The sequence below is a fragment of the Mirounga angustirostris genome, unplaced genomic scaffold, assembly GCF_029215605.1.
Source record: "Mirounga angustirostris isolate CCGP_5_RB_7025 unplaced genomic scaffold, mMirAng1.0.hap1 SCAF_1, whole genome shotgun sequence".
In the NCBI taxonomy this organism is placed as follows: domain Eukaryota; kingdom Metazoa; phylum Chordata; class Mammalia; order Carnivora; family Phocidae; genus Mirounga; species Mirounga angustirostris.
In genome coordinates, this window is record NW_026991709.1 from 76,443,593 (window position 1) to 76,461,796 (window position 18,204).

At 40.2% G+C, this 18,204-nt stretch overlaps 1 protein-coding gene across 1 annotated transcript in view; it reads right to left on the reverse strand.

The window, feature by feature from the left end:
- Nucleotides 1–4,436: 4,436 nt before the first annotated feature.
- The window catches only part of TP63 (tumor protein p63), a 234,479-nt gene continuing 220,711 nt past the window's right edge, over nt 4,437–18,204 (reverse strand). Inside the window, exons 11-14 of the mRNA XM_064581768.1 lie at nt 14,637–14,794; nt 12,062–12,206; nt 10,653–10,746; nt 4,437–7,701 (exon numbers count right to left, since the gene is read on the reverse strand). Coding sequence (XP_064437838.1) covers nt 7,405–7,701; nt 10,653–10,746; nt 12,062–12,206; nt 14,637–14,794 — 694 coding nt within the window. The 3' untranslated portion in view covers nt 4,437–7,404. The remainder of the gene's footprint in view (nt 7,702–10,652; nt 10,747–12,061; nt 12,207–14,636; nt 14,795–18,204) is intronic.

The following is an 18,204-nucleotide window of genomic DNA, read 5'->3' on the forward strand; positions in this document are numbered from 1 at the left end:
TGAAGGGAGAATGCCAGTCTGTGGGTGCCCGACTCAAGATTAATAGTGCCTTCCCTGGGTCAGGAAGGCTCCACTGTGCACCCACCACTCATGTACAACCCTTTATTCCATCCTTTTATTTTGCTATCAGGAGTGCCTTGTATACCAACTAGGATTCCTGGGTTACCTTCTTAGATAATCCAGACAATGCACCCAAAAGCAGAAATACGGTCCCTGGAACTCAGACATCCTATGCAATTTTTAGATAATTCAAGAATGGTTAATTGGCATTAGGTCTTTGGTGTTCTGTAACTATTAATATCAGGGAAGTTATTTGAATAACTAACATTGTAGCAGGAAAAAAAAATGCCATTGCCCATTATCATCTGAGTAATTCTTTTAAAATATTTTAATGATTTAGTGAATGAAATACAGAAGAATAAAGACAGAGTGAAAAATATCATCAGAAATTTTAGTAAGAATTTTAGTGTAGTAAACCTAAAATTTTGTTCTTTGCTTTCATGATTTTAGTGGTACATATACACAAAAGGGGAAATATCCTCCAAATGCAATTAACTGCTCATGAACTATCATGCCATCTGGAACATACCCATCTTGTAAATACTGACTTCAACTACATCTCTGTTATGTTCTAGCTTATTATTGCTTCTGATTGTTCATCTTGCATTTGTGTCATCAAAATGCAATACTTGAAAAAAAATTTTCAAATTTTTTTTATTTGATGGCTCATGATTTTGAGGAAGAGAGGATGACCATGTTTTTGCTCCAGAATTGCAAAATGTTTTTATTTTTACATTTATAAACACCAACTAGAATGACCAATTCGATGAGTTGTATTTCTACATCATCCATTTTTTTTCCCAATTACCTCTGATACACACCTACCTTCAGCATGTGTCCACTTGTGAAGCATCTGGGATAAATTTTGGTGCACAAGAATTATTAAAGAATACTGTTTCGTGTCATTTTAGAAAGACAGGATGGTCAAGTTCTTGTCCCCCAATTTTACATGGCAAAGTTCTCCTTGCTGAATAATTAACTATATGAGTACTATATCCTTTGTATCCCTAGAACTATATTGCTCAACCATTGAGCCTTTTGTTTGAGAAAATTCATCTAGAAGATCATCCCATGAAAACTCAGTCTGAGATTGAACATAGACAATCTGTTTCACCATCTTCATTGGGTCCAAAGTGACACTGTCTCTTTATATTCATCTTCTGATTTAACAATTTTGAAACCTCTTCCTCTGTCAATTTTAATCTCTTTGCCATTAAGGGGAGAAAATGAAAAAAAAAAAGGAATTCTTTTGAAAAACTAAAAGCAGACTACGAAGATAAAGATTACAAAGACTACCTCCTTAAAAGATGATGCTCTTGGGCAACACAGCAAAAAAAAAAACAAAAAAACAAAACAAAACAACAGAAACAAAAAACAAAAAACAACTAGATAATTGTACAACAGTAGATTCATCTCGCCACCCTTCTAGATTTCTTACTGCATCATTGTTCTAGGCCAGTTGTCCAATGGAACTGTAATGAAAGTCACTTGTATAATTTTACATTTTCTAGTGGGCACATAAAATATAAAAGGAAACCAATAAAATTAATTCTAATAATATATTTTACTTAATCCATAGTATCTTTTAACATGGAATCAACATAAAAAATGATCACTGAGCTATTTTATATTCTTTATTTTTATTCTAGATCTCTGAAATCTAATATGTGTCTTGCACTTACAGCACATTTCAATTTTATTTTATTTTATTATTTTTTAAGCACATTTCAATTTTAAATAGCCACATTTCAAGTGGTCAGAGTCACATGTAGCAAGTGGCTACCACATTAGCATAGTTTTGGACAAGTCCACCATTCTTCCTTTTTTAAACCTTTCAGTCTTTTGTTTTTTGGCTCATTGGAATTGGGAAGTATGAATAAAGTAATTCCTACAATGGTAAAGAGATAAAATGTCTCAAGATATGAAAAGGCAAAATCACTACATTTTCATACTGCTTTTTAGATTTATAAAGGGTCTAACAGAATCTATGATAACTGCAAGACATACATTTTATTGTTTTTTAAAGTGGTTTTGGAATTGTTAAAACAACAATAAGAGAACATAAAACTGAAAAAAAAAAGGGCCAAAGACTTTAACAGACATCTCCCTGAAAGAGATATACAGATGAAAAATAAACATGTGAAAAGATGCTCTACATATGTCACCAGGAAAATCCATATTAAAACAATGAGATACTACTGTGTCCCTATTAGAATGGTAAAAATCCAGAACACTAACAACACCAAAGGCTGGCAAGGACAGGAAGCAACAGGAACTCTCATTTATTGCTGATGGGAAGGCAAAATAGAATAGCCACTTTAGAAGATAATTTGGCAGTTTCTTACAAAACTAAACATATTCCTACCATGCAATCCACCAATCACACTCTTTGGAATTACCTAAAAGAGTTGAAAATTTATGTCTATGCACGATCAGTGCATAGACATAAAAAAACTTGCACAATCAGTGCAACAATTAATTATTTGGCAAGTGGAATTTCGCCATGTAAATTTTGGGAACCAGAACTTGACCGTCCTGTTTTTCTAAAATGACATGAAACAGTATAATAATTCCTGTGCACAAAAATTTACCCCATATGCTTCGTGAGTGGACAGATGCTGAACATAGGTGTGTATCTGAGGTAATTGGGAAAAAAATGGATGATGTAGAGACTTTATAGAGACTTTATTTGTAACTGCCAAAACTTGGAAGCAACCAGGATGTCCTTCAGTAAGTGGAAGGACAAAGACCTGGAACATTCAGACAATGGGGTATTAATCAGCACTAAAAAGAAATAAGCTATTAAGCCATTAAAAGGCATAGAGGAAGCTTAAGTGCATATGACTGAGTGAAAGAAGTCCATCTGAAAACACTGCATGCTGTGTGATTCTAGCTATACAACATTCTGGAACAGGCAAAACCATGGAGATAGTAAAAGGATTGCCAGACAGTAAGAGTGGTTGCTAGGGGTTTTGGGGTGGGAGGGATGCATAGGCGGAGTACAGAGCAATTTCAGGGCAGTGAAACTACTCTGTATGATACTGTAATTGTGGGTACATGTCAGTGTATATTTGTCCAAACCCAGAGAATGTTCAGCACCAAGAGTGAACCCCAATGTATCCCATGGACTTTGGGGGATAATGAGGTGTCAATGCAGGTTCAACCGCAACACACGTAGCGCTCTGGTGGGGGATGCTGGTAATGAGGGCAACTGTGCACCTGTGGAGTCAGAGGCCACGTGGGAAATCCCGGTACTATCCTCTCAATTTTGTTATGAAAACTACACTAAAAGTCTTAAAATGTTTTTTAAAATGTTTTTCCTTGCACTTCAGAAGACCTCCAAGAGAGAACAAAAGCCATGAAGTAGCAATCTATAGAAATGGCTGAAACTGCTCAAAAAAATAAACTACAATTGAGTCCAAAGTGCCTTAATAGTATGTCAAGAATTAACCATTTTCTTTGCCTTTAATTTTTCTTTTCCTAGAAACATTGCATCCATCATTTCATTTTGGGGGATCTATCACCAGATTTTAAGGAATAAGAATTTTGAAACTTTTGGTATCCCTAATTTAAGTCGAACCTGCTTTGCCTATAAGGATGTATGCATTCATAATGTGATTCTATATATATTCATAATGTGATTCTATATTCCTCTAAACAGGAAAACACATTGATATTTTTAAGTACTCTATATTATATATAATCCTATTCTGTAAAGTTATTTATAAATCTAAGGTATTAAGCTGTTTTCACGCCATCTAATGTTAGCCCATAAAAAAAAAAAAACAAAAAAAAACTTTCTCATTTCTTTAGTAAAAATCATTAAACGATGTTGATAGTTTTTTATTGGCTGAATCAATGTATGTAATTGAAGGGTGATATTAACACTGAGTTTAAAGGGGAACATGCCCAGAGCCTACCATCTGCAGTGCTGTTTCCACATACAATAAGATAATCTGTATCCCTCCCCCACACTGCTGAGGTCATTGCCACGGGAAAGTCACTAAACAGACATTAGGAATATCTGTAGTCTAGTCCCTGTTCCAAAGCAAACTCGTTCTGATTTCAATGAAATAAAGTATTACATCTGGGAGGATCTCGTGTACCAAATGAGGGAGGATAGCTTCCTGGTCTTTCCTACCTCCTAGGGTGGCTAAACTAAGAAAATAATGATTATTTGGCCTGAGATGAGAAACATCAGCATTTGAACCTCTGTAATGTTTCTTTCAGTGCCTCTTCCTCTTCCTCAATGATAAAAATAAAGCCAAAGGACAGGGGGACAGATGGACAGACAGAAGACCGACACACACACCCCATCAGCACCATTTCTTAATGCATTTTTATTTATTTTTTAATTTTATTGCATGTCCTGGCTTGGAGATTTGCCTCTGGCTCACCAAAAGCCCATTACACAAAATACCAAAAGACAAGCAACAGAAGCTTAAAAAAAAAATGTATCACATCTATAAGAAAGAAACTTTCAAAACATTAATAAAGCATATAAAACATTTGACATTTAACTTTTGTACAATTATAAAAATAATAAAAAAAAACAAACCTTTAACATTCAACATCCCACATACTGTACTTTAGGAGAATATCAAGAAAACAAAAGGCAAATGGATTTAATGAAGAAAGTTCTATTCTCCCTTTCTGTTTCTCATCCCTTTCAAACAAAAATCTATCCACTTGTCAGCAGACTGCATTGAGCTGAGCCCCACCCCCTCCCCAGGACCTCCACTAAGTCCACTCCCACTCATCGGTTCTGAATACTCGTTCACCCCTTATCCTAGCTACTCATACACTCAAAGAGCAGAAGTTGCCACCAGGACATGAGGCCAGTCATTGTGCTTAGCCTTGGCTAGTGCCAAACACGTAAGCTACAGTACAGGAATTTCTGAGTCCCTAGTGCTACCTGAACAGTGCTGAAATAGCTCAGAAGAGGTCCTAGGTTTGTTCAAACACTCAGGACAGTCGGGGAAGCCATCTGCCCTCCGAGCATTGCCGATGCACAGCTTTCATTCTTCCCCTCAGTAGGTTTTCAAAGCCAAGTCGCATACGTACTCCACAAATTAACAGTGCCCCTTACCATTTAAGCACAATAAAACTTTGAAATCAAGGACTCACTCTCTTGAACATACAAAATAAAAATAATAATAAAAAACAACATTTCCTTCCCCCTATCTTACAGTTATGGCATTTTTTTTTCTTGTTTGGCATTGTAGTCTTACTAAATGATGTTTCCATGAAAATATAAAAACATAATAATAATAATAAAAAAAAGCTTCAACTGTGGTTCTGGAAAACCCACTATCCCAAGAAGAAAATAAAAATTGAAACACAAAGTATGCAATTTCACACACAAAACATATATACACTTTTCAGGTGAAATTCATATATTACCCTTTTGAGCCACGTTAGCTCTTTTGCACTTGAAAACAACTGTGGAAGCTTCTGTGCAATCATAGCCCTTTATCAGAACGCACAGAAGGATTTTAGAGCTCATTAGCGTATGTACAAAATATTTGTTTTAGAGTTTGGGGGGAAAAAAAGCATCTTTCTGAAAGATCTACAGGAATATTGTCATTTACACATTTTCCCAAAGTCTGAAGACAACTCTCTGTTTATGTGGTTCAAGCAACACCTCCATTGGAAGGCTTATCCCCTGATCTGTGGGGACATTTTTCTATCTATGACAGTCCAGAATAGAGATGGACGGGAAATTGGATTCTCACAGTCATTTTCCAATAAAGTCAAACTCCTATTGATCAAGAATGAAAAGTGATAGAGTGATCCAACTGATGCCACAGGAAAACTGAGCTCATAACTTTAGATTTTCCAAATCACTGCTCCTGTTTTAAATCTTGAAGAGAGAAAGATAAACGAGCCTCTATTTGCAGAATTTTATATAATAGGAGGGTTTTCAAAAGAAACATGTATCAAATAATATTAGCTATGTTTCAAAAGGTCTTTTAAGAATTTCAATTCATGGCTCACTGATCTCTTACTGCTTAATGGAGATTCAGTGTTTCTGTATGATTCCTGTTTTTCCTGGATATTCTGAATAGACACTACAATTTCAGTGTTAAGAACTAAGGAGACGGCATTCATCCCAATCAAATCTACCTTAGTTCTAACAAGGGTAACAAATGTGTCATTGACTTAGTCAGTCTAGTATTGAAACTTGGCTGCAAATATTTTCCCAATACATACTAAGAGATAAGGCGTCTGGTATTAAATGTAAGGGGGTTGTTGATATACCCAGATACATGATACCTGATGTTTTTGAACTAGCTGCCAAGGACCTCTTCAGAATTTTAGCCATGGGACGCCTGGGTGGCTCAGTCAGTTAAGCGACTGCCTTCAGCTCAGGTCATGGTCCCAGGGTCCTGGGATTAAGTCCTGCATCGGGCTCCCTGCTCAGCAGGGAGCCTGCTTCTCCCTCTGCTTGTGCTCTCTCTCTCTCTGACAAATAAATAAATTAAAAAAAAAAAAAAAAGAATTTTAGCCATGACCCACATTCCCCATTCCCAACCGAAAGCAAGAGAGGATATTTCCTTTCTTCTAGGGTTTGACAGTGTGAACATGGATTTTTTCTTGTAAGTAGACTAAATGACCCCAAAGTGAACCACCATCACTAGTAGCAATGTCAATCACATAAAGTTCACTAAAATAGAGAACCATGTACATATGCATACGATCTCACCCATACAGTATGCAATGGTAAATATAATAGGATCACTCCAAAGGTTTGATGTGGCAATTGCTTAGCATCAAAAGAACTGAAAGGACATTTTTGTCACTCATATATGGCATCAAGCTCTAGATACCAATTACCATACCTAATACCCCTTGAAAGAAGGGGTATAGATAAGCCATCCAAACAAGTAAATTAAAAAAATAAGTTGATAAGTGCAACTCAGTTTCCTTTCCTTTAAATTACATTTAAACAATACTCCATGCCCCCCACCCAAAAATATATACTGTATATTTATATATTTATATATATAGTCTTAGACTATAAGGGTGAAAATGCTTTATAAAAGTCAATGAGAAATCTTTGCAGCTTAAGGAGACAACCACTGCTCTTTTGCTCACTTCCACCTAGCCATGATAACTTCAGTCCTGCAAGCAATAGATTTGAAGGCTTAAAGCCAGAATCAGAATCAGATGCCAGGTTGGACATTAGATCAAAGATAGCCTCTTACTTCTTCTTCCCTTAGGAAGCCAGACTGAGAAGAGGAAGGAAAGGAGCTAAAGGGGACACTTTGAAGGTCAAGCACTAGTGCCTTGTAGGGATGCAGACAGATGGGGAGAGGATGGGAGGCATTCACACAGTAGTGCTCACTCTCCCTCTTCTTTGATGCGCTGTTGCTTGTTGCGACGAGCATCCATGTCAAAGTTGAAGTCGTTCCACTCATCGCGGGGCGGGAAGGAGATGGTCTGGCGCAGGGTGAAGCGCACGGCATCAATAACGCGCTCGCCCCGGGTCTCGCTGGAGCCCACGCTGACTGTAGAGGCACCACTGGGGGTCCGCAGGAGGTGAGGAGGGGAGGAGAAGTCGTGCAGCTGCCGGTGGTCCAGGATGCCCTTCCAGATGGCATGTCGGAATTGCTCAGGGATTTTTAGACTTGCCAAATCCTGTGCAATAGGGAAGGGAGTCAGGGAGAATTAGGACAAAGGGACAAACGGACATTTAGTCCACATCATTTTGTCATTCCCAGTGTTCTGATTTAACCAACCTAAATTTACTGCTCTCTACACTGGAAAATAGAGTTAGTTCTCGGATAACCTTTGGCATTATATGTAACTAAGCAAAGGTACAGCCTTGAGATGCCATTTCTGCTTGTGGATAACACTTCACTTACTCTCTCTTGGTCTCAGTTTCTTTGCTGGTAAAATAGGGATATTAGTTAGATCAGAGGGCAAAGATCCTGCAACAAAAACAAGATAAAGTACCTTCCAACTCTTAAATCTACCTGGCTCTAGTCACTAGAAGAGAGAGATTAATGGACCATAACCTCCGCTCAAATGAGTTGATGAGAAGAAAAGATTACTAACAGGTATTGAACACTTTCTATATGCCAGGGACTGAACTAATTATTTTACATTCATGATCTCATTTAGTGCTCAGATTAGTGGTAGATACTCTTACACCTGTTTTACAGATCAAAAAGCTGAAGGTCAGAGAGGTTGACAAGTCTAAAGTTACACAACTAAGTAAATGAATTGGGGACTCTGGACAGCCTCTGAGCCTAAAACTTCCTTAATGGCCAGAAGGTTGCTTGGTGTTTGGATAAATCAGGGTATCCAAATGCAGGGTATGTGTCCATGTTCTATGAATGGGAGTGGAAGGCATTACAAATGTGCTCGATCTTAACTAACTTCAGTGACATCTCTCACATTTATCTGCATTATCTCTTCATTAGTTTGTTTCAGTGATGGCTCACATCTTCTATGGAGCCCCATGGTGGGTAGAAAGAACACTGTGCTTGGAGTAAGAAGACCTCGACAGAGGTTTTTATTCTGTCACTTACTGGCTCTAGATCTTCATCAAGTCACTTTTCTCCTACTGGCCTCAGTTTCTTCCTTGGTAAAATGGGACAGAATTCCTTTTTTAGGTCAACACATATTATGGGCTCAGATGTAAATATGGATGTGAAAGTATTTTGCAAATTATAAAGCATACTATCTAAAGCTTCACCATTTGCATTATTATTATATTAAATTATTATTAACCCATCCCGACACCTTAGAGGGGATACACATGAAAACTCCCAAATTGAACCACATTCTTTTTCCAGGAAGGGATGCCAAACAACTCAGACAGGTGTTGAGAGACAAGCTGGAAAAGAGGTTTCTATTTCCAGTAATGAGATGGAAGAAGCTGAGGCGAGGATGCAGAAATTAGATAGCCTCCCAGTTATTTCCCTGTTTGGATGTCCACAGTATGGGTCCTCTGATTTCCTATTCTAACAGAAGAATACATTATAAAGAAGGCAACCCACATTTAGATAAGGAAGCGTAAGTTTTTATATTTCTGAAATTCTCAGTAAGTCCAGAACTCTGTAAACTGGCTTCCATCAAGCTGTATGATTCTCTAGATAGATCTGAACTTATAACTGACAGGTGAGGAAGCTGTGACCCAGACACTGGCATGAGACCTAGCCAATGCCAGCAGAGAGGGACTTGCGGAGGACATCTGTAGATCCTAGTAGCCGAGGGAGCATCCTGACACACTCCCCAGTGGGGACAGTCAGCAAGTGGAAGGCATCACTTTAAAAATATAGGGAAGGGACGCATTTCCCTTCTGTCACATAGGGCTGTCAAGCACAGGGCAACTCTGTTCTCCTCATCGGATGGACATTGTTGTAAAGTGACTTGAAACCTGTCAAAACTTACTCCTAAAGCTTGCTCTATAGTTTTCATTTAATTTATTCCACCAGGGAGCAGGAGTCAGGGTGATTTATGGGGTGGAGGAGGGGTGGGCAGAGGGGCGGTACGGCATATTCTTGTCATCACAGGGCTGGGGATTCTCGTGCTGCAGGGGCATCTCTAGGATCGGTGCTCAAGGAGGGGAAAGAAGAGATCCCAACTAGAGAAGCAGCAGCAGAGGCAGACAGTATCTTCTTCCACCAGTCCAAAGCACCCTCTGGAAGCTGGAAAAGAGGATAGTAAACCCCAAAGAGAGCAGCATGAAGAGCAGCCTGGGAGGAAAATCAGATTGCTATAAACCAGAACAATACAAGCTCCCATGTGAACAGTTCAAGAAGCGGTGTAGGAAGGAAGAAAAAGTCCCCTTCTATCCAGCTTGCTCCAAAAGACAAAGGACATCAAAGCCAGAAGGGAGTGCTTTTGAACCCCATTTGATAAACTGAGGCTCAGAGAGGCAAAGTAATAACCTCAAGTTCTCATTATTACTGAAAAGCATGGATAGGACTTGAACCATGACCAGTGATTTTTGTCAATGGTCAGGGTTGGCTTGACCCTATTCTGATAGAATTGAAAATGAACGAACACATGTTTCAAACTGAGAGGAACAGCTGAATCCTCCTTAAGGTCCGACTTTAGGGAAAGGTAGAAGAAGCCAGTTAATAGAGTTAAAGACCAGAAGCTTCCACCTAAGGGCTCTATTCCTGGTTCTGTCATCATCTCATGATGCAAATGATTATACTGTTGTCTCTCCATGTTTTAAAATGAGAATAATATCACCTGCTTCCTGCTAGTTTCCCTGGGGTCTCATACAGATTAATGAGAACATCTAGAAAGTTCTCAAAGTTCTTCAGAGATTATAAATTTTGTGGAGGCAGGAACTGGATCTCCTCTTTCCCACTCTGAGTAGAATATGTGTGCAATAGACAAGTGTTGGCCAAGCTGACGAGCTGAGGAAGACTGATTGCTATGCTTCTCAGGTATGTAGGCTGAGGCCTGGTAGTCTTTCTAATCTGGTAATGGTTTCCACCAAAATTGAGGACTGAGGGCATGCTAAAAACAAGTGTTAAAGCCAGGGGGAATTGAACTACCAGGTGGATGTCACCAGAGGGAGGAAAGGAAGCAATAAAACTCAAGAGAAAAGTCTAACAGTTACTTACATCCATGGAGTAATGCTCAATCTGATAGATGGTGGTCAGCCCCTGGGTCGTGAAATAGTCCAAACATGATGAACAGCCCAACCTCGCTAAGAAACTGCAGAGGGAGGAGGGAATAGGAAGGAGGAAACAGAAAAAGAAAGTTCACCCCAACTGCATTGGCGAGATAAAGGAAAACCCAACATTTTGCCCTGGGATGCCCTACAGGAGAGACTAGGGGCAGATGAAATCAATCTATGTGGGCCTTGGATTTAAGGTTTGGGGATGGGTAGTGACTTGAACTTTAGGTCTCTAGACATTAAAATCAACTCCGAGAATTCCTGCAGAGCAGCGATTTTCAAATGGTGATTGGTGGAATTCTAGGGGTTCTACAGAGAGAAGTGCCTGAGGAGCCATTGCAGGGGGTGAAAGGAAGGAGTCCAGTGGTCAGGTTCCCAGCGCTCTTGCCTCCTGCCTCTTCACTTCAAAAAAGCGCATCTCTACTTGAATTGCTTTGTATCTGGGGTTTCTGAGAATGGTTCACGTGGCTAAGAAAAACTGGAGGCCACTATACTATGAAGTCATTCATGCCTTCTGATTTATGTCCTGCTCAGCATACAGACCCCCCTCCTTTTGGGTACCACCATCACTGAGCCACAGGCTGGGTGGCGCAAGCCATGCACTTTGCCATCTCTCTGACTGACGCTGCTTGGTGCTGCTGCATCAATCACAGGGTGATCAACACACATTATTCCAGCAGCCAAACGAGAGGATCATTCTGCACATGAAGCAGGGGCAGGCAATGCGTGCTAGGCGTGAGATGTGGCACCCACTCTTGCCACGGGGGAGAAGGTCTTTGAGGTTCCAGGCTTTTCTTTCTCCTGGCTATCTGAACGCCCTTGCCTAGTGTGAGTACTTTGTCGATGACCAAGGAACAGCGGCCATCAGGTTCTTGAAAGGCCCTGTCGTTTTTGCACACATTCAAACTTTTTAATGCACATCCCCCTCTGACATAACGAGGCCATGGTGGCTGAGAGCTATGAGTCCTGGAGAACGGGAAAGGGAGCGAGATAGCATGTTTACTGCCCTTCTGGGAACCCCAGCCCTGAGCACCAATTTGAAGGCCCCACCTGACCATGTGAAACTGTGAGGGAGGGAGGGGTAAGTGAAGATGGGGGAAACAGGCATGAAAAAGGATATGCCTATCAACTCACATTTTCACTTTTTCCCATGCAGATCATAGTGCTTTTCCTTGATGAAACACTGCTGACCACTCCACAGAGCAGAGATACCAGTGCTGAACTGCCACCAGAGGAAGGGCTGCTTTCTTTTTTATTTTTCTCCCAACTGTGTCATGAACTCTGAGAATGTCCACCCTCCGCCACCCAGAGTTGCTTAGGACAGGCCCCCAGGGGCACATGCTGTGGACTCACCTGACAAGGCTGCAATCTGTGGGGTACGGAGGTGGGGGAGTGCAGTGGGAGGTGGATGGCATGGAGAGTGGGGGAGGGAGGGCCTGGGTGGGGCTGAGTCCATTCATGTCTCCAGCCATTGGCATGTGGGTGCCCATCATAGGAACTGAACAGAAGCAGGAGGAACAGAGAGGGTTACTGCCATCATCAGTACCAGCTTCCCAGTGGTCCATCTTGCCTGGTTTAATGTTACCAAGGGCCGAATTCACCAGCTTTCCTGGTCAGCCTTCTCTCTCACTACAGCCCTTCGAGCACCCTACATCTCATCCAACAGAACAAAACAGTCACCAAACTCCAAACTAGTTGCACACTTTTTGACCTTTGCACATTCTCTTTGGACAATCTCCCCCCCACTTCCTTCCCTACTTCTAATGCTCTAACTGTTCATTACCCCTGATGTTAACATATTCCTCTTTGTATCTGCCTTCATGGGTTATAATTCTGTCTCTCTTATTAGGCTAATTCCTCAAGCATGGAGATTAGTTAGACCTTGTACATGTCTCAATCCCCACCTAGCATAGTGCCTGGCACCAATCACATGCTCGGTAAACTGATGTGCAGTGAACAAATGCAGAGACATGTGAATGAGAGAGTGACCTCTGGGATATTTGTCTGGGGATAGGAGTATTTACTGCAATATTTGGGAACCATAGGCCTAATAAGGAAGGATGAAATTAAAGATTCCAGCTCTTTCTTATGGTCCATTTCTGGATTGTATTCGGGGACACCAGCAACCCTGATTGTTTTTTTTTTTTTTACTAAACTACAAACTGGAAACATTCACCTATAGAGAAGTAAAGCTTAATACTGATAATACTTATGAGGCAAATTTTGTCTTCAGGTGAAAAAACAGAGCAAAGGAACATATCTACAAAAAGATTAATGCAATTTGCTTTTTTATTTTTATTTTTTTTTGTAAGTGAATCAAATATGCCAAAAAGGAGAGGCCTCTGCCACTAACTGGCCAGCTAAGGAGCATGGGCTTATCATATCTCATCAGTTTTCCCTCTGACTTTGTTGATGATATCAGAGAAAACTTGTGAAGTATAAATGAGAAAATGTAGGCAAACTATAACTTTCACAAACATGAAGGAACAAAAGGACTCTAAGATGTCACAAGAAAGAAAATAAAGTAAAAATATACATGGTGCTTTTTTCTTTTACTGTCAAAACAGCAGACCTGTCAAGGGGTAAGAATTTGAGCCTTAGGATGCATTGATCACTAGTGAGAGAGCAGTTTGGCTCTAGTCTTTGTTGCCAGATCAGGCAACCATATCGCACACACTCTATCTCATTTAAATCTAAATGTTTGCCATCAGACCGTAGAGAGTCACAATCCTAGCTTCCCTTAACTTCTTTAAATAACAAAACAAAACACCTAGTCTCTTCAAGGCAATACTTAAATGCACATTGAAAGCCTTGATCAGAATAATGAAGGATTTCAAAGGACAAGATTGAGGCATTGTTTTCTGAGGTGCATTATAGGATACATGTGCAGTGTTTAGGCTTCTGCATCCCTGAGGATATGAGACATCCTTCTGCATTTTATCCTCCTTTTGGTTTTCTCTAGTTTGGGAATTCACGCTGTTAGATTTAGTCCTAGTGGATAAGATAATTCTATTTACAGCAAAGCTATATAGCAATCATCATCCATTTGGAGGCCTGTTCTCACGTTGCCTCTTACAGTTATACTTAGTTGATGTGAGGAATCTGTGCGTGAATAAGTAAAAGGGAGACTCTCTTCTCTATGTCAATTCCTTAACAACTTTATACAAGATGCAGTAGATAAGCTGAGAAGACCAAGATCATAGGGACACAGAATCATAAGATGGTAAATGCGCAGTGATAATTTAAAAAAAAATTTTTTTTTTAAGATTTTATTTATTTATTTGACAGAGAGAGACACAGCAAGAGAGGGAACACAAGCAGGGAAAGTGGGAGAAGCAGGCTTCTCGCTGAGCAGGGAGCCCAATGCAGGGCTCGATCCCAGGACTCTGGGATCATGACCTGAGCCGAAGGCAGACACTTAACGACTGAGCCACCCAGGCGCCCCACGCAGTGATAATTTTATGAATGGAAACTGAGCATCAGAGCAGAGAGGTGACTTGCCCACAGTTGCACAGCTAATACTGCAATAGAGGTCAGACTCTAATCTATTTCTCTGGACTTTTAAGTCTACTGCACCATGCTACTTCCCACATGTTGGAAAGACCTCCTTTTTGCTTTCTCAAAGGAGGTGGGAGGTGGGTCCCCATCAGGTTGACAGGAAGTGGACCATTGTTATCACAGAGATATTTTTCCCTACTGAAGGAGCAACCCCCTCTATGTCTCCCACTGTGCTTTGTAATGAACCATACACTTCCAAAGTGACAAAAAGTTCACCATAAGAAACTCAAGCCATTCAACTGTGATCTGTTCTGTCCCACTCTGCCTCTCCTTAGCTTAGGAGCAAGCCTCTCCCCCAACCCAAAGCAGAGCCTTCTCATACACTAGCCCCAATGACCCCTAAGGTGAAGTTAAAGGGAGAAGCTCTTACTGTTGGCTCCCATGCCGTCAGGAATGGTGGTGGGGGTGAGGGCATTGCGCTGCTGAGGGTTGATAAGCTGGCTCACGGAAGGCAGCTTGTTCATGCTGTTCATTTTGTTCAGAGGTGGGGAGCTGTTACCGTATGTAGACTGAGACTGCATCGAGGTCCTAGGAACACAAACATGGGAATTACAGTGAGCATGTGACACTGGAGGGGGGTGACTGGTCATATCCAACAGGCCTCAGATTAAAACATGGCTTTGAACTATACACTTGTAAAAATATCCCTCTGGGACCTATGACAAGAAGTTACTTGTGTTTCCATCCAGGAACTTTTTTTTCCTTTCTTTCTTTTTCTTTTTTTAATAATTTTTTATTATGTTATGTCACCATACAGTACATCATTAGTTTTTGATGTAGTGTTCCATGATTCATTGTTTGTGTATAACACCCAGTGCTCCATGCAATATGTGCCCTCCTTAATACCCATCACCAAGCTCACCCATCCCCCCAGCCCCCTCTCCCCTCTAAAACCCTCAGTTTTATTCCCAGAGTCCATAGTCTCTAATGGTTCATCTCCTCCTCTGATTTCCCCCCCTTCATTTTTCCCTTCCTTCTCCTAATGTCCTCCATGCTATTCCTTATGTTCCACAAATAAGTGAAACCATATGATAATTGTCTTTCTCCAAGAACTCTTTTTTAACTAGGGAAGGATTACAAGGCTATCATCAATCATATTTTTCCTGAATGTATAGAGTACAAAGTTGAATACCTTCCTAAAGAATCTCTTTTGTGAGGGGGAAAATAATTGCATCTTTTTGCCTCTATATTATTTTTTCTCCATCCCTTTCCCCTCTCTTGCCCTTCAAGTCAAACAAGCTTGAAAATCATTGAGGGAAAAGAACTCAGTGAAGACCCAGAGGCTTATGAAAGACACGCAGATGCCATTTTCAAACTGCAGCTGAGGCCCTTCATTTGCAGCTTCCTGGGCCATTTGGGATATGCAGAAAATTAGTGCAAAGCCAATCAAACAGGGTATTTGGCAGCACAGCCTGCTGTCATGCAGAGGCCCCAACATGGAACCATGCTTTCTCAGCTTAGAAGTTCATGGGCCATGAGAGAATCCATGGGGTTGCCAACAGCCTCTCTACAGAGGAGAAGCCTTGCGCCCAAACAACTCTTCTGTTGACAAGTCTCCTGGGAGACAAGGGAAAAAGAACAATTCCATTTAGCATAACTTCAATTTGGAAACTTACTGGGATTGGTTTGTCACACTATGCATTATATTACATAAAACATTCCCAACTCAACTGCTATTCAGCAAGTTTTCTCTGATTATAGAACTGGTGATATCTACTACAATCACAGCAGGATATATCATCAGAAAATTGAAGTGTAAGACTTCCTCTAGCATATATTAGAAACCATGGGTCCTTGTGTGGGCCACGAAACACCCTTGCAATTATTTTCTCACAAGAAAACTATATAAACTAAATACATATACACTTACTCGAGTTGGATGATAGAGGTAGAAAAACTGGCAAGAAACAGTCTCATCTGTGAGAAGCTCATAGGGTAGTGGATACACAGGGATAATAATCCGACCTACCTTGTAGGGTTATGGAGAGAACCGGAAAGGAGAAGGTGAGGAAGAACTTCATAGACTATATGGCATTTGCAGTGAGTAATTACTGTGACCACAGAATGAAGACTGGGCTTGAGCCTGTTTCTAACCCCTGGTGGGAAACACTCCCCTTTTATAATTCTCAAACAAAAGGCATTATTTTGTTCCTGTCTCTCTCCTCCCTGCAGCCATATTTATATTAGAGGAGAGAGAAAAAAAAAGAAAAAAAAAATGTTTTCTGAGTTTTATTATAGATACATAAAATACAAAATTTTGCGGGCTCTACAAATGCACCCAGGTTCCCGACAAATGTGGTATAAAGTGTCTGAAAGAATAATAAAAGGGGGCCTCTAGCACTTGAGTGCCACTGTGGGACGACACTTGGCCTTTGAGGCTGCTGCTCTGCATTCTCCATAATTACACAAAACAGCGAAGGCTCCATTCCTTGTCTCTGAAGAGTCACGGCTAGAGGAATTCAAACAATATACTGTGTACACATTTGCATAAATAAGGATGACAGTTGATGTACCATTAACAATTCAGCTGCATTTTACAATTACTGATTTTAAAGTACGAGGGCACAGATTTTTCTCTTTAGACCTTTTGGAGAACTCACAATTATAAGTCCATGTCATATAAACAGGAGTTTCTGTGATAAGCCCTCCCAACTGTAAGACACTTCAGGTTACTAAGCTCTCCTTTATCCATTTTCTGAATGACCATCACATGCCCGTGGAGGAGAACATGATCTGGCAAGGCAGGGTTGGTAGGAAATTATTCTATTTTACAGATGTGTAAACATAAGGTCCTAAGAATAAAGGTGCACAAGTCCATATTACCAAATAATGAGTTGAGAGGTCTCCTGGCTCCTAGTCCCAGAATTTTTTTCTTTCATTCTGTGTCAACTTCCCAGAAATTAGACAGTAGTGTGCAATAAGTTATAGAACCAAGACATGGGTGAAGTTGTAAGAGAAATGTGGGAGACCAAGGTACAGCAGGGACAAGGGATATAGCAAAGGCAGTCCCCCCAACTGTCATCAAATCCACTCCATCCCTGTGTGGAAGCCTTGTGTTAAGAGTCAGCACTTTGGATATACTTAGGAACATTTGTAAATCCGTATCAAAGTACAGAAAAGCTCTGGGCAAGGTGGCCAAGAGATGCTTTGCCAGGTGCTTTTTCTCTCTGCCCACAACAAAGTACCTAAGATGCCAGGTTGTTCAGACTCCAGAGGCAGGTTTGTCCTCTATAACCTAAAGAGACCTCTATCTCTTTCATCCCCCCAAATCAGTCAAATGCAAAAGCAAGAGCTAAAGGAAGCATCGCTTGAACCACGGATGTCCACCATTAGGAAAATAAAAATATTTTTAAAAGCTTTGCATTTTCCTGGACGCTTTGTTATAATACATTCCTTCTTCCAAATCCTGTTACACTTCCCTTCTCCATTTCTTTTTTGTGGGTCTTTATTTTTGACCATTTTACTAGGTCATTTATTATGAGCAGCCTAAACTATTTTAAGAAATTAGCCCAAAAACCAGAGATGAACAAAGAAGGAACATGAATTTTGAAGTCAACCAAAACATCTAGGCTTAGATGTTTTGGTTCTAACTGACACAAATTAATTGATCTGACACAAATTAATTGACTTCAGATGTTATGCAAAGTCTCTGGAGTCTCATTTTCTTAAACTGTAGAACAGATATCATACTAGAAGAGTTGCTATGAAGACTAACATGAAATAATATGGAAATGATAAGGAAACAACCGAAGCGTCCTCTGATATATGAATGGATAAAGATGTGGTATATATGTGGAATATTACTCAGTCATAAAAAAGAATGAGATCTTGCCATTTGTGACAACATGAATGGACCTAGAGGGTATTATGTGGAGTGAAATAAGTCAGATAGAAAAAAACAAATATTGCATGATTTTACTTACATGTGGAATCTAAAA